This window comes from Piliocolobus tephrosceles, chromosome X (assembly GCF_002776525.5).
Source record: "Piliocolobus tephrosceles isolate RC106 chromosome X, ASM277652v3, whole genome shotgun sequence".
NCBI lineage: Eukaryota > Metazoa > Chordata > Mammalia > Primates > Cercopithecidae > Piliocolobus > Piliocolobus tephrosceles.
The window spans coordinates 44,307,509-44,325,249 of NC_045455.1; the positions used below are offsets into that span (position 1 = coordinate 44,307,509).

A 17,741-nucleotide genomic window follows, 5' to 3' on the forward strand; every position below is an offset into this window, starting at 1 on the left:
TACCTACATGGAGTCAATTCACTAAGTAATTTTGGGTGATGGGTCCTGTGAGTAGTAAGATGTATTGGGCCTTAGACCAACATGAAGATATCTAATGCCTAGTTTATTAAATAATTGAAAAAGATATAATGAGGGGGTGCTTAAAAGAAAATTAGAGTTAAGGTGTATCTAGTTCAATTTGTTTCTCGTTAGAATTTGTTTTATATTAAATATATGCAGAGAAGAATAATTTATTTACTTTTCTTTTTTTTTTTTCCTCATTGTGCCCTATGTAATATATAGGATTCAGGAACAAATTATATTGTATTTCACCAATAGTATAGGTTAAAATTTTGTGCATAAATTTCAATGGCCATTGTTTCTGTGGGAGATGTACTCTAAATTCTATAAAACTGAAACACAAACATTTAGATCAGATTTCTAAGTGGAGCCAATTTATATTGGTGTATTTGTGACATACCTGAGTGTCTATAACTTTGACTTCCTAGATAATCCATAAGTTGCTAGAGCAAAGGGGAGTCATCTCTTTCAAAGGCTCCATAGTTTACTGTCTTCTGCACTTTTCTTTTAATATTTATTCATAGAGTGTGTGTGGTCAGTGCTGAACTGGGAGTAAGGAGAATTGGGGTTACTCTATGATTATTTAATGGTGTGACTTTATAGAAATGATTAACCTCATTGCCCCTAAATTTAATCATCAGTAAAATAAAAGGGTTACATTAGGTAAAGTCTTTCTAGTCCCCAAGTATTTTAAGTGTAAGACCCCAAGAAGTTGTTTAGAAATAGTTTTCTAAAGGTAGTAATGTTACAGGTGGAGTAAAAGTTACATATTTAAAACCTTATAGTGCCAAGTTCAACTTTATACAAATTAGGTAATATTTTATTTTAAGCCAAATTATAGAGATTTAAAAGTTTCATTGATTACGTTTCAGCCTGATTCTGGGTTAGTGATCGGAAGGTGAGCTTTCCAAAAGCTTTCATAGAAGTTCCTCAGTGATTGATATGCCCAGATGACTTCCCTGTGGTGTTTAATCTTTCTGATTTCACTTCTATAACCTCTTCAGTCTGAGAAATTGAGATTTTAAGCTATCCAGGAAAAATAATACTAAATATGATGTCTATTTGATGTATAAGTCATTGTTCATATTACAACAATGTCTTTCTTACTGTATATATCTCCAAATTAGTGGGTTTTTGTTGTTGTTGTTGTTGTTAGCACAAACAATAAAAAAATCTAATTGAATCAATTGAAAGACTCAAAACTGGTATTAGGAGTGTTTCCATTAATGGCCTCAAGGATCAATTTTTCTTTTTCTCCACAGAATACAAATGTGTTTCAAAGGCCAAGAAAAGTCAGTCTAATGGACGTTAAGAGAAAAGTTCACACTCAAAATCTTCAGTCTAACCAGATTTACAATTAAGTTATTTATTCCATCTGCTTATCATTCTGGTTATTTAATCATTCAAGAGTGAAGACATACATGTTTCAATCATGATTTTAATTTATTTAGAAAGTATTGAGAAATAAAATAACTGAAAGTTAGTGTCAGTTTCTGACAGCTGGTATTTAAATAAGGATAGGAGGAAAACAGGGTGAAAAAAGGTACTGGTGTTTTCAAATTGTTATATTGAGCCAAGAGTTATTCTAAGACTTGGAGTGATTTCAATTGAGCTGTAATTCAAACTCATGTGGAGCTTACAATGCACCTTCAACAGAGTTTTGCAAAGAGTCTATAGGAACTGTCAGGAGCAGAAAGATTACTTCACAGTAATGACTGTTGAATTGAACGATGCTTTTTGATGTTTTACTTTCTGAATTGAATTGTTGGACAAGATTAATTGCACACAGTGAGAGTTTTAAATGAATGACTATGTAAAGCATTAAGTTTCTCTGTATGCCACTTGGGGAAAAATAGCTGAAAGGTTTAAATGAATAAGTGTATTTAATGCACAAAATGCCTGAGATAATTTTAAAATTCTTTTGCTAACATCCTTATTGAAAATAGAAACCCACTTCATTCATCTGTCTTGGTTATATTGCTCTGGTTGAAGTAATTTAATATTCCTGCTTTCCACTAATCTTCTAGTTCAACAGAAGTAAATAATAGGTTTCATAAATTAAAAATACACTCTTCTGAACATGCTTATAAGTTTAAAAAAACAAGGCTGTAAACATTTATGACTGAAACAAACTAGATTGTTCAAATACTGCCATGATGTATCATGTATATCAATATGGCACTGATATCAGTTAGAATGCAAACAAGGTTTTAAATGATGTGCCCCTTCATTTCAGCTGGAGAATCCGCTTAACACCATCTGCCTATCAGATGGTTAGGAACCAGGACTGCGTATTAATGCCACATGTTCGATTTTCCTCCTTCTTGTAATGGTTAGATTCATATTGCTAATAGCTGTGCATGAGCACTGTCGATGAAATTTCTGTGACGGTGGAGTGATGAGATATTTATAAGCTGCCTGTCTCTCTGAATAATCAGTAGGAAGAATGCCAGACATAAATAACTTATCAATTCCAGAATATTAATAATAACTACCATTGGCTATAATCTACTGCATGTTTAAAATGGTTTTGTTTAAATGTGAGCAAACTAACACAAACTAATAATGAGTCTATCATACGGAAAGTTTGAATACTTAACATCCCTTGGATATAACCCATTTTATTTAACTATTAAATTTGGGGAAATGCATTTTATATGGAATGCGATGTGAAAGTAGACAATAAATCAAACATTTGGAAGTCATCTTGATGTCTTTGAAACCAAAGATCAAAGATTGGACCTTTCAAGTTAATGAGCAAACAAACAGATCAGAGGAAGAATTTGACAGCAATATGTCTCTTTTACTGATATCTATAATCTACAGTTGTAATCTTCTATTTATAAGTAAGGGTACTAACTTAATTGAAATAAATAAAATGGAGACAGTTTTCCATTTTTTTAAAGAGAGCGATCAGGATTGCATAATGGCATTTGAAGAATTTAAAGGCCTTTTTAATAAAAGTTGAAAGCAGAAGGAAAACACTATCTTTAAAAAGTAAAAGAATACTCTAAATAGTGAAAATGCCTGCTTATCTTCCAAAAGATAAATCCATGGGTTGGCTTTAGGGTACAGAATTTAAACTAGTGAAGGCTTTGTATCAATATAGCATAGAGTGAAGATTCAGTGATTTTATGATAAATCTGGTCAATGTAGAGAGCCAAATCCAATGATTTGATGGAAACATGATTTTTAGATATCCGTTTGCCAAATGGCTAAATTCTCACCCAATGCTGTTAGGTACTTTTTGTCCTATTTGCACTTTTGTAATTGAACAAAGGTAAAACTAAACATAGAGACATGATGGATAGTGAGTTACTTCATAGTATCAGTGAGCATTTATGGAGGGGCAGGGCTTGACGTGTGCCCAGGCTGTTGCAAGTTATTTCACCTTCATTCTTTACAACACATCTGTGAGGTCAGAATTGTTATCCCTCCGTTTAGAGACGAAAATTTTGAAGCATGGGACATAATATAACTCGCTGTGCCATCCCAGATAAGTTTGATGCATCCTGTCCAAAGTTTGCTTGGCTCTTTGGGGTGTCTTTTTCCCCCTAGCCACTGTATTATACATATTTCTTATAAGAGAGTGAGACTAGATTACAAATAATTTCTATGCTGGTCACTAATGTAGCAGGAATCTTAAAAGACCTTAGTGGAATATCAAAAAGTGAGAATAAAAGTGAAAGAAATTGACTAGCAAAGATACAATTTTTTAACAATAGCCCATTTTAAAAAAAATCTATAATTTACTCTGAAGAAGCAAGCATAAGTTTGCATCATAATTCAGATAGTAATATGACAAGGCAGGTTTCTAGTTTTGTGTAAAAATTTACTCATTCTTTTAAATTTGCAAGTGATAATTTGTCAAGATTCAATAGGAAAGAAAAAGAAATCTAAATACATTGCACCGTGTAAGGCAGGTAGTGTATTAACCTAAGTTTGATATACAGTTCTTTTCCTGAAGACCAAGTGCAGGCCTAGAAGAGAGAACACAATATATGACTTGTTATCTTTACACTGAAGGAAAACACTTTTTTTTTTTTTTTTTTTTTTAAAGAAAATCTTTCTCAATCCATTTTTACTCAGTGGAAAATGATTTAAATTTTTTTTTTTTTTTAATTTGTGTTGTTTTGTTCTGTTAGAAAAGGTTTTTAAAGTCCTCATTCCTTTTTTGGAAACTGAAGAAGGCATTATAAAGCACCTCTAGCTAATCAAAGTAGTTTAACTTGTGCTCACAGAATTCATTGCCTAGGATCTCAACCTCCTAAAAACATCTGGAAAATGAACTTTAAATATACATTAAGGTCTCCATTTCTGATGATAAAATTAGATTTAGAATCTTTTAAAATAAAATTTAGACTTCCTTTGACTTCTCAGTTCAGTACGTTTTTGTCTTGGTGTAGGAGACACTTTTATGCAATGTATTTTTATGCAAAAACACAGATTCCTTAGTCCATTTCAGAAATATTCTGTGGATGTGGGCCTGGGGAACATCACCTGTATCTTTATCATGCACTGCAGCTGATTGCCTAGTTCTGAAGGAGAATTGCTTGAATTAAAAGCGCGGTGGCTCACGTCTGTAATTCCTGCACTTTGGGAAGCTGAGACGGGTGAATCACCAGAGATCACGAGTTCGAGACCAGCCTGTCCAACATCGTGAAACCCCATCGCTACTAAAAATATCCAAACAATTAGCCAGACGTGGTGGTGGGTACCTATAATCCTAGCTACTCGGGAGCCTGAGGCAGGAGAATCACTTGAACCTGGGAGGTGGAGGTTGCAGTGAGCCGAGATCCCACCACTGCTCTCCAGCCTGGGTAACAGAGCAAGACTCTGTCTCAACAAAGAAAAGAAAAGGAAAGAAAAGTGTAAAAGCAGTGGTAATTTGTAGTAGAAGACAATTCAAAGTTGGATATGGAAGAGGAGGGAGGGTAGCAAAAATTTCCCTGAATCTGAAGACAGGGCAGAAGGTCTATGATAAGTGTGGAAAGGGTTATAAAAGGAAGGAAAAGGATGTGGCAAATGTTATGGGTTGCCAGTGTTTACACCAGTGGGCAATTCTTGATTACATAGAAATGTTATAGTTTATATATTCTCTATTTAGTGTAGATCAAAGACTTGAGTTATTTTGTGAATTTATTACATGATTTTTTTTAAGGCAACTTTGCTTGGGAAAAACATATACAATGGGACCTCTATTTAAGGCTAGTATATAGATTGTAAGCTATGTTTTTAGAGACAGGAAATTGGAAGGGATTTGAGAATTACATCAGAGATTGAAAGGGCCATTGCAAGGCCAACAGGAAGTTCAATAAATGCAGAGTGGGTTGAGGTGGTGAATCTTTGTGATCCTCTCCAGCCCTAGGCAAGACATACCTTTGGAGAGTCATACTTTATATTAAATTAACGAGATTTGTTATTCTTAGTATATACACACTTATTATAACATAAAAATAATGTTTTAAATTACTTTCCATTGACATTGCCAAAATAATGACCATGTTTCTCCTGTGGCTTTCCATGTAATCCAATTTGATAAGCATTTTTTCATTCAGTGACAATATGTGCCAAGCATTGCAGCGGATGTTTGGGATATATATATACTAAGAAAGTATTTCTACCCTTTTGGTGCTATGACCTAGTTAGAGGTCGGAATCCTAATCCTACCCTCCTTGGCCCCAGCCCCCAAAAAAGAGCAATAAAGAGTTTAAGAGACTGTTTTTCTTTACTGGAATTACTCATTAAAATGACCTGTAGAATAGTAAGATTAACCAAAAATATACAGCTGCAGAGGCCCCAAACCAGACCTGATGATTCAGAATCTCAGATGGCAGGGCTGAGCTATTTGCATGGTTTAAAAGCTCCGTGGGTGACTCTGATGCACAGCTAGGGATGGCAAACTCACATACAGCAGGGGAGATGCAAACACAAGCAAGTGGGGTAGATTGGGGAAGGTCAGGTACAGCTCTTTAAAAGAGTAAGCCATGAGCTAATTCTTGAGATGTTGACAGTTCTTTCCTAGGTAGATAGTGAAGAGTTAGGAACCTGAGCCTACATCTCTGAGCACATAATATTAAAGTGATGGCATGAAGAAGGCATAGCCAAGTCTGGGGCCAGGGCATAGAGGGCTCTTCTAGAAAGTGAGAACAGAATGTGCAAAGACTGACTTAAAAGAAAGAATGAAGTCGTTCGCTAGTGAAAAGGAAAGAAGGCCTATGTACCTGGAGCACAGAGAGCAAGGGGGAGGTGGAGGAGCAGGGGATCCACACAGACAGGCAGGGAACTGAGAACAAAGGGCGCTGGCAGCCATGAGAAGCACTGGACTGGATCCTAAGAGCAGGCATTGAATGTATATTCAAATCCTCACTTTCAGGCAAGGTGTTGTGGCTCACGCCTGTAATCCCAGTTCTTAGGGAAGCCGAGGCAGGTGGATCACTTGAGGTTAAGAGTTTGAGACCAGCGTGGCCAACATGGTGAAACCCCATCTCTACAAAAAATACAAAAATGAGCTAGGTGTGGTGGTGCGTGCATGTAATCCCAGCTACTCGGGCGGCTGAGACAGAAGAAGAGCTTGAACCCTGGAGGTGAAGGTTGGAGTGAGCAGAGATCATGCCACTGCACTCCAGCCTGGGTGACAGAAGGAGACTCTGTCTCAAAAAAAAAAAAAAAAAAGGAAGAAAAAAGAAAAATCTTTACTTTCATGAGGTTTGGCTATGACATGGATAGTAAGAGATTGGAGATGGGTGATGTGGAAGCTATTATATTGAGCAGGACTCTAAGAAAGAAAAGATTGGAACTTGTACTGGTGAGGAACGGCAGTGGGAATGGAGAAAATTAGTTGAATTGGAAAGATATTAAATAGTTAAAATTGAGAACCCATCAAACAGCCAGGTGAGTTAGTGAAGCTAAAATCAACAATTGTTGCGTATGTCATAGCTTTCGTTCTGCTTTCATAAAACTGGGCTAAAAGTGGAATGTTAAAAAGGGTTGTAAAGTTACAGCATGTAAAAATGTGTGAGAGTATGTGTGTGTGTCAATGACACACATATATCTTTTGGACTTTGTATTAAAAATGTACAACTGGGAAAAGTTGTCATAGAAAAATAAAGGAATACCATAAATAAAACAGCTAAATGATAAAATCATAAAAAATATTTTTAAAAGTCAAGGGCTAATCCAGCCACCTAAGGACAAATTCTAGCTGAGAGGGCTGTGTCAGGCCACAGATACTCTGCAGAAATTACAGTGAGGCCAAGTCTTTCTTTTTAACAAACTAGAATGAATAGCATGCCTAGTTTTTACTAAACATGATGTGGCATTCCTCACTAGTTTATCTTATTTGTCCTTATATTTTTTCTTGGGGATTAGAATGGTTTTACAGGTGAAGAAAATTATATTCAAGAAAATTGGATGGTTGGTTCCAAGGCCATGTCATGCATAGACATGGTTCCTGGTACTTAATTTGATTTGGATCTCTCTGATAATAGTGAGTTGTAAGTTTGCCTTTATTATTTGAATACTGTGAACAAGTTTTCCCTGCAGCACAAATCCAAGACAAAGACTTTTGAAGTCATAAATTGGAGATGGGTCAACATCAGGTAACCAAGGAAAAATGGGATGTTCACAGTGGTGACAAAACAAAATTGAGGAAGAAAGATTTGCTGGAAAACACAAAGAGACTTTTAAGAGAACAGGAAAGAAAATTTTCTGAAACATCTTTGAAGGAAATGAGTAATTGGGGAGAAAATTCAATCATAGGAAGATGAGAGAATCAGTTCAAGTTGTGACTTAAAAGGTAATGAATGTTCAGATCAAACCCAGATGGATTCTTTGAGTTTAGATTAGTGCCTTTTAAGGGATGATTATCAGTTTTTCATGTTAAGACCTAATCTGAAGGTCTTGTTGCGTTGGGGTGAAAGTTGTCAGGGTCTCTTTGGTCTGATTTGAAGGAAAGGTGAAGTCTTCTTCTAACCTCTAAAAAACCAGCAGAGATTTTCATAGAAAAATAATTCCTTATAATTCCTTGGGCAGTAACTTATTTGCTAGAGTAACTAGAAGTGATGATTAGCGGGGAGGAAAAGGAGGAGAGCGGTGCTCAGGCTGTAATCCACCAGCTGGGAGTGGAAATAAATCACACAGATAAATTCAAACGGCTGGAGCACTGTAGTCAGAAATACTAAAGCAGCCACAGTAAAAAAAAAAATATGGGTAGGGGTGGGGATATTTATCTTCTCATAGACTTAAGGTTTTAGAATTAGGAGAGATCATTTATACATTCCAGTGTCTGTCATTTTGCAGATGAGGGACGTCAGCCTGAAGTGAACTGACTTGGCAAAAGTTCACACATTTAAGCAAGACAAACCACTCCCCTGCTCAAAAACCTCTGCTTATTATCTCTCTCTATAAATATATAAAGTCAGAACAGCGTGGTCTTAATTCTGGTCTTCAAGATCTTGTCTCAAACTCTGTTTCTTTTCTTTTTGTTCTTTTTGTCTTTTTCTTTTCCTTCCTTTTCTTTTCTCTTCCTTTCTTTCTTCTCTTTTTTTGGGACAGAGTCTCACTCTGCCACCCAAGTGTGCTCACAGCTTACTGCAGCCTCAACGTCTCAGGCTCAATTGATCTTCTCACCTCAGCCTCCTGAGTAGCTGGAGCTACAGGCACAGGCCAGCGTGCCCAGCTACTTTTTGTATTTTTTGTAGAGAGGGGGTTTTATCCTGTTACCCAGGCTTGTCTCAAACTCCTAGGCTCAAGGGATCTGCCTGTCTCTGCCTCCCAAAGTGCTGGGATTATAGGCATGAGCTACTGCACCCGGCTCAAACTCTATTTCTAATTTAATGCCTGCCCCTACCCCCTGTTCTCTGGATGGATGAAGATGAACTATTCTGGACAAATTTCCTTGGCATAGTGGTTAAAAGTGTCAACTCTGAGGCCGGAGTGTGCTGTTTTAAATAGTGTGCCATGGTTTTCTAATCTTTCAAGTAAGGATAATAGTGATCAATCACAGAAGGTTATTAAGATGATTAAGTTACTTTTGTGTCACTTAAATCAGCACCTAAATTTCATAACTAGAAGCTAAGTGTTTGCTTTCATTATATTATATTTTATTTTTGGACACCTTGAACACTGGGAATACCAAGCTGTGTAGCAACACACGGTTCCTGCCATTGAGTAGTTCACGATCTAGTGAGGAAAACAGGTGTCCCAACAGACCATTCCAGTGCAGTGTGGCATGTCCTGTAACAGCAGCACAGGTATAAACATGGGCCAGGGGGAGAAGAACAGACCAGGCATCCAGGCGGCTGGGGGCCGTGGAATGCAAAGACTTCTAATGAGTAGCTTTTTTTCAGGAGGATGAGAAGTCAAGGAAATGTCTGTCATAGGGCAAGAAGGTTCCAGGCAAAAGGGAATGGCTTGTGTGAAAGCACACGTGTAATGGTGACACGTGTGACATAGCCAGGGTTTGGATGACAACAAACAAACTGGGTGAGGAAGTAGGTTTACACGCCTTTGTGAAAGGACTTGTGGACTCAGTTAACAGTTCAGATTTTTCCCTCTGTGTAGGCAGCTACAGGGGATTTTAAGCAGGAAAAGACATATTTAGATTGGCAGATTGGTTTCTTTAAGAAATACCTGTGGCTGCATTTCCACTATTAGCCTTCTACCTGTGAATTTTGTTTCTGTTAATATTTAATTTTGGACTGTAGCAATCATTCTTTCCTCTTATATCAATGTTGTTTCATTGTCTAGTTGGGAATGAGTATAAATTATCAAAGTGTTGTGTAAAGGAATCAGATACTCTAATAAATGTTTGTATGTTTGTTATAGCAAGTACAGGAACTATTAAATGAAAAATCAGAATTCGAATTACCTCATTTTTAATTTATTCTTTTAAGGTCTGACAGCAGCAGCTGCAGCAGCTGCTGCTGCTACCAATGCAGCTATTGCCGAAGCAATGAAGGTGAAAAAAATCAAATTAGAAGCCATGAGCAACTATCATGCCAGTAATAACCAACATGGAGCAGACTCTGAAAATGGGGATATGAATTCAAGTGTTGGTAAGTTTTATGTTCGCTGAAACTTATTGTGATCACTTTGCTACCGAATTGCAGTACTGACTTTTCCAGAACAAAACTGTTGGCTACCCATTCAAAAAGTTGGCACTTTTAGCTTGAAAACAGTGTATGTTTGAGGATACCATTTTGCCTCTCTAACAACTAATGATAATTGTTCATTCTAAAGGAATAATTAGCAACATTATTTTTAATTATAGGATCAACTTTATGTCTGCAACTTCTAAAAGCATTCAGCTATCATCTTTCATAATACAAAGTTTAATCAAGAGAATTCTAAAACATTGAGAGTAGCTAAGGTAACAGAGAAATATGTACAAATGAAACCCTACACTTTACTTTTCTATTCTTTTAATCCATTTGTTATCAAGTAAGAAACTTACTGCCATTGGCAACAAAACATATAAACTTAGCCCTCTTGGAATACAGATTATGTTGATGATTAATTCTTTCTATAGATAACGGTTATCAATGTCTCTCAATTAAAAAATACAACTTTAATTTCTTGATTTTTTTTCTTTCCTACCATATGGAGAAAGATGAAAAGTTAACTGTCACTGTCAAACCAAGAGGAACAGTTTTACCTGTGCCAACTATCCATTTGGGTAATTCATTTTGTCAAACACGACTTCAAATATGGGTTAATATTTTTATTAATGAAATCCTTAGCATCTGGATGTTGATTGCGCAAAACAATTTTTTCTGCTATTGCACTGTATTGCTTCTCTTTCAAATGCAGAGATCATGCTCAAAATGTAATTAACAAGAGAAATTTGGGTACTACAAGATATATGCAAGATACTATAGCCAATGTATATTTATGAAGACCCTAATAACTCACAGCCATTCAATTAAATTCTCTTTTTCATGCAGCATTTTCATAGATTATTTCTTAAGTTAATTGTCAGCTCTCTACTTTCAATCTATTAAGACATAGTTAAGGGTATATAAAGGAATACTGTGGATTTTAGTGACAATCATTTTCACAACAGCTATCTGGAAACATGCACAGACATGAATATTAGACTAAAATACATAGACAAAACACAAAATACTGTTTCAGTGATGCTAAAAGGCAGCTTTTGTAATGTAAAAAGGGAAAAATGCACCTTTTCAGCAGAACTACATAAGGGGAAATTGCAAAGGACTAGCAGTAGTGGGTTTGAATGGAGAGTAGGTATGAGCGTGAGTTCTTAGAAGGATGAAAAGACATGGAAGAGAGCCAAAAGAGATGGCCCTACAACTGCAGAGGACTAAGGATAATATCTGTGCTTACGTTTGTAATGCTCCTGGAGGGAAGACGGGGAGGGAAGAGGATTGTTTTGGGTATGGTTTACACACCCATATTTAGACATTTAAAAATTAAAACAGAATTGAAGTAAAATGCAAGAATTATAAGTCTGTTTTTAGAATATTACTTTAAAGTAAAAGCCTTTTACTAGACTGATAAAATGGGGCCCAGTTGGTCACTTTTTAAAACAAGTAATTAGCCACTTGTACATTATGGCTATTATTACAAAACAATCTGGATTGTTTTCAAAATTTTAGAAGATGAGACTGTTCATGCAGGCTGTTCTTAATAGTTGGTTTTATGAGAAGGGATTCTTAAAATAGACAATTTAACAACATTTAAAGCAAAACACATTAAAACATTGTATCTCTGTTTGAATTTTCCAGAGCAGAAGTTGACTTTGGAGAAATCAACAGGCATAAGATAGAGAGAACATGGTTCATAATTAAGCATAAACATATTTTTCATATTTAATAGTACATGACAAAATTTGCCTACTAACCAAATTGTAGCTTACTTTAATGATTTTGGTACATAGGCTATTGCAATGGCTTAAAAAACAAACAATTTGAATTTTCTTTTGTATTTTAGTTGGAATAAATGACTTTTATTTTTTTCATTAAGGTATGCAGTTGATAGGTGTTACTGCTTTTTGGTTTTGACACCCCCATCCAATGCCTAAATGAACCAGGAGCAGAAATTTACTTGAATTTTCCTAGAAAGTCTTAATAGTTTGAGATTCTGTTAACATAGTATCAGTGTTGCTGCTGGTCCCTAAGGCATTCAGGTCATTTATATTAGATATCTGTAGCTGATTTGGGCAAAAAGATGTTATCATTGTAATTTTCATCCTATTCTCACATGCTGCTGTCCTCTAAGAAGTTGCAATTTATAATATTATCCTTCCTGGAGACCTTCACCCCAGGTATATATCTAGAGATCAAGGAAAGTGATTTTAGGAGGGATGTGGTAGTGGGGGAGGTACAAAGCAATGGTGAAGGTGGGGGTTGAGCTGCATCAAAGATCAAAGCAATTCCTGAAATGCAGCTTTGATGGCCACAATCTTCTCTCCTCAATGCCTGTCTCTTGGTAAGTGTTCAGTAATGACTTGCTCTGTGACTTTGTAAAGTGTGTAAGCTTTCTGAGCCCAATACTCCATATCTGAAAAATGACATAAATAATAGTATCTATATCATGAAAATTAAAATACTTGTCACATTATTTATTACAATGTCTGCTTATCAAGTTGTTTGGTCATCAGTAAGGTTCACAGCTTGGGGATTGCTTTTGCTATTATTATTACTATTTCTTCAAATCTGTCCTCCTGGAAATCACCTTCTTCCTTTTCACCATCATCAACTGCTTCCACATGCTTTTCTATTCTCTCTGGTAGCTGTTATTTGCTAAGCTGCAGGTCTGTGAGAATATTTCAGGGCAGCTGTTACATCTTTTAGATTTTGTAGGACATTCGATATTAGCTCATTCTAGGAGTACAAAAATAATCACAACACAGGCCCAGGACTCAGGGGCATACAGTCTATGGATGAGATAGGTAGGTAAGTAGGCAGTCATAACAGGATGTGCTGAATCCTCCAGGAGAACCAATTACCATGAAGTGGTTAGGAAGTGGTACTGAAGCACATGAATTCTAGAAGGAATCCCAAGAATCTCCAAGGTCTATATTTTAGAATACAGACTGCTCTCATGAATCTATCAACTGTTGACTCTTTGAAGTAGTGAAACCCTTCAGAGAGGTGATACTTAAATGATGTATTGTTGCTACTCAGTCTTGCCCAAATCCGGTGACATTTTTGAAGACAATTCAGGGCTCTTGTTTTCTCCTGTACTCATCTAGCTCATAAGTTCTGTTAAACATTTTAGGCATTTCTTTTTCTTTTTTTTTTTGTAGGAGCATTGTTTTTTTTCCTTGATTGTAAATGAATCCTTAAAGCCTCAGATAACAGATTTTGTTTTTGCTTTGTTTGGTTTGATTTGCTGGGTAAGATGACAGGGTAATTTTGTATCACACAACCCTTCCCGGTTCATAATACGAACCTTAGAAATTAGCCAGAAAAAGATATTTAAAGAAAGCTTTGACACTGGTAAATAATTGTTTTATATCCCAATTTTACATGGTAACCTTGAGCTCATATCTTTCCAGCAGAATGATCACTTTAGGAAGAAGTGAGCACCTGAGGATAGATCCGAGTGAGGCATCAACACGCTGAGTAAAATATATGGCCATGTCACCATTCTCCCTCATCCACAATCAATTGGATTCTTTTAGTTTAATATTTACTTGCTAAGATGAGATGCTAGTCTGCATGGTGATAAACAGTCTGCTCTTGGCATCTGAAGGTGACCTGTCAGTTCATATGGACAAATCTCCTGCTTACTGAAATGTACAAAATAAATCATTAAAGCAGGCAGGTGCTCATTCCCAGATTTAAATCACCATAGATTTATGATTTGAATTAATGCTTCATTTGACCATAGAAATAGATGCTGAGACAAATGATATGCACTGGTTGGGGTTTCCATACTGTAGCCATCCTGATATTGATTACTGAGATGTCTTTGCAATCTCTTGTTTGTATCAAGTACTATCTTGTGACAGGTTGGCTGATATGAGCTACATTGCAGATAAGAAGGAAAAATGTCCTGGATTCTGTTTAGTGGCAACACTATCCACAACATACAGGCCAGATAAATTGCTATTTTTTTGCTTTAAGGACTGATCTACATAACCAGCTTAAAAAATGCTGCTTGGAAGTTGGGACTGGGATATTGCAAAGGCGGAATTTAAAACCGGTGAACCCAAGGTCAATTTGATAGTATCTATAGCTATGTTTTAATCTGTTTATCCTTTTTTTTGGCATTATGCACGCTTTTGAGGATACTAAATTAATCACAAGCAGTTTAATCTAAATAAAGGAAGCTTAATTTTACTTCTAGTTTTTAAATAGTATATAAATATTGATATAGTAAGCATCTCTTAATAGTTTCTATGTTGTTTAAATACTTGCTAAACCTAGTATCTTACTCCCTTCCCTAATGACAACAAAGGAAATAACTCTTTAAAGATAAATACATTAAATATTATTCCCAAGTGTAGCATTTTCTGGAGTATAATTTACCAAGAGGCAGGAAAAGACTGCATTTTTACTTCTCTTAACATTTTATTTAAGGAAAACACTATGTATACAGTTTAAAAAATACTTGGAGGATTTAAGAGGGACCTTTGCCACTAGCTAATATCTGACTCATAGAACTGGTAAACAGCTATCAACAATAGTAGATTGCTTGCTTAGTAGGAAATGAGTTCATATCTATTCAAAATGTAATCTCAAAACAGATGTCCCAAGAAAATCTCATTGTTTAAACCATAGCCATAACCTTCTAACTGCTGTAATTTCTTTAAGGAAGGGAAGTATTTGTAAGACTTTAGTGTTTTCTCTTTCTGAACATTGTGGAACATAAGCAAAGGTGCACAAATGCCCTCATCAACAAACCTGAACACATTTCACATGCTCGAAACATATGATTGTTTTTCATTTTCTCAAACTTGTAATCATTACACGAATGTAGAAGTTTCAAGTAAAAATAAGGACTTGAGTTTGAGAATAAAGCCGTGGTCTTCAAGAGTATTTATCACTCCTTACTTCTTCTGTTCTTCAACCAATAAAACAAAACAAATATATGAAGGGAAAAAAAGCCAGGCGGATAAAGAGATAAAATTATCTTCTTCAACTCACCCTACTCTTATCTTTTTTAATTTTAACCATTCCTGCAGAAACAAAATAGTTTATGCTGGAGTCATTTCCTTTCTTCTAACACATGTGTCTATTTGGAAGGAAAAGATTAATTTTATGATTTCAGGAAAAAGTCTTGGAGACCTTGAGAAAGCAAATAAAAGGAAACTGAGAACGCAGGCCACCAAGCAGAGCTCTGCAATCGCACATTGGATTCTCTGCCTTGGCAATGTTAATGAACCTCAAATCCTTCCTATAATTAGATGAGGGAATTGCTTATATTTTCAAACAGATGATGCTGCTATAATGAAACGATTGACAGGGAATTTAAGAGTGTCTACAGTAGTCATTTGGTTTCTGTTATAAAAAAAAAAGTTTAAAAAGAAGATTGGCTTTAGACATAGGTCCTGAGAGAGGTAGTAATTTACATAGCATGCTATGACAGGTGTCTTTGTATAGTAAGGAAATAAAATGGAAGACTAGAGAAATGATGGGCAGGTATAGCAATTTTTTCAGGGAGGGGGTGTCCTATGCTTATTCTGCTTAGGTTCTTTAAAAGGGGCCGAGACTCAAGAGATGGATCCGGATTGAGTGCACAGCTGTAACTGCTGATGAGCTAATTGCTCCTTATCTCTCAGCCCCATTCATCTTCATTTTTTACCAATTACTGAGAATTATCTGTGTTCTCAGTTGGATATGAGAGTTAATCCTTTTTGGTTAAGCTGGCAGTACTGTGAGCAGATTCCAAATCGGAGGGTGAAAAAGCCAAAGCAAGCTTGCTCTAAAAATGTCTCCAGTTCAATTACAGTATCAGTGATTCACAAGAAATTTGCTATTGTTTAACAGATTAAATGTAGAAAGTTTTTTTGTTTTGGTAACTAAAATGTTTTTCTGCCTAACAATGATTGTTACGATCCTTCTTCCTGCCTGATGAGTAAAACCCAACAATATTAACCGCCAGAGTCTTGTAAACGTGGAAGCATAAACAAGACTACTCTAAAAGTTCAGAAAGATTCTGACACAAGATATGAGAAATATTTCAGAACTGATAGCTGTCAATTAATATATAAGTAGTTTTAATTAATGAATTTGCTCTCTGTAGCTTCATATATGGTCAGAAAAGTATGTTCAAATATAAATATTTTCACAAATGTCCCATTAGTGGCTATTTTAATGGAAGACCACATAAGCGTCTCTTAAAAGTATAGGAACCGTCATGGTTTGCAAGTCAATTGATTGAGAATAGGCCATATGGTTAATATCATCCCCTATGCAAAAGATATCTTCATATCCTGAAATTTTTACACAAAATTGCTTAGCCCAATAATAAAAGACAAAAAATGTACTAAGCTACTATTCCATCAATTTTAATGCATTCGTAAATATTTACTGTTTATGGCAATTTTTCTTCATTATGTATTTTAAACAAGATAGAGAATTACCAGTTTGATAATGATTAGGAATGTTGTTATAGAAACAGTATGTGCAGTTCATTTTCAACAGCTTTGAATTAGAGTCTAATGTGAAAATCTAAAGGATAAACAGCTAATTTAATACAAGATGATCAAAACATCATTGTGTAAAATATGAATATGTTATTGTGTGACCAAGGTAAGTCCTTCTAGACACAGCCACAAACTCAGGTAGGGGAGCAGAGAGCAAAATAAGTCAGAAGATTTAGCTTCCAGTAATAATGTAGTTAATAAATAACTTAGCTACTTAGATAAGTCACTTAACTGCTCATCTTTTTTAGTTAATAAATAAGGACATTTTGCCTAATTTCTCTGTTGGCTCTAAAATTCTTTGATTTTTGAAACCGCAATAAAAGATAAAGAGCAAGAAGATATTTTTGACAGTAATTTTTAAAATAAAAAATCAGAAGTAACCACACGTTCCAAAACAAAGCATCCTTAAGTATACTGTAACATCTATTTACATATTATGCAAGCATTATATGATGGATAAGTGTGGACAATATTTATTTTGAATATAAAAAAGGATGATACCTCTTTTTCTACCTTGGTTCTATATATCCTTTTCATTAGAGTTTGGAAGACGCTAAACAAGAGTTAACATTGCTATGTTATTGTGAAAAATTATGAATATTAAAGAATAAATATAGCTTAAATTAGATTACTTTAAAATGGCATATGAACATACTAATCACTGATCATTTTATGAAGCTCCTTTTCATTATTTTCTAGAAAATGGATAGCATAATTTTACATTTTCTCTCATAATTTGTTTTTGATCTTTATTGTTCATGTAAAGGAATAGAAACATTAATGATGACAACAGGTGACTGTGGAAAAATGCATTTCTATATTTAAGAAATCATTTTTCACTTTGAAACATTTGAACACATATTCTTAAATCCATTTCTATATGTAATAAAATCATTAGAGTATGATTTATAACATGTGCTAGTTTCCTATATGAACTATATGAAGGCAGATAATATTTTTAGTTTTCATTGTGATGTCTGTTCCACTTCATGAAAACTTTTTTTTTACTTATATGGACAGTTGGAGAACATAATTCAAAAATATTATGCAATGTTTTTGT

The 17,741-nt window shown here is 35.2% G+C and overlaps 1 protein-coding gene across 2 annotated transcripts in view; it reads left to right on the plus strand.

Annotated features, from left to right (window-relative positions):
• Positions 1 to 17,741, plus strand: part of DACH1 (dachshund family transcription factor 1) — a 433,898-nt gene that overhangs the window by 227,710 nt on the left and 188,447 nt on the right. For both annotated transcript variants that reach the window (XM_023186484.3, XM_023186494.3), the window contains exon 3: positions 9,957 to 10,118. In XM_023186484.3, the coding sequence (XP_023042252.1) occupies positions 9,957 to 10,118 (162 nt within the window). The remainder of the gene's footprint in view (positions 1 to 9,956; positions 10,119 to 17,741) is intronic.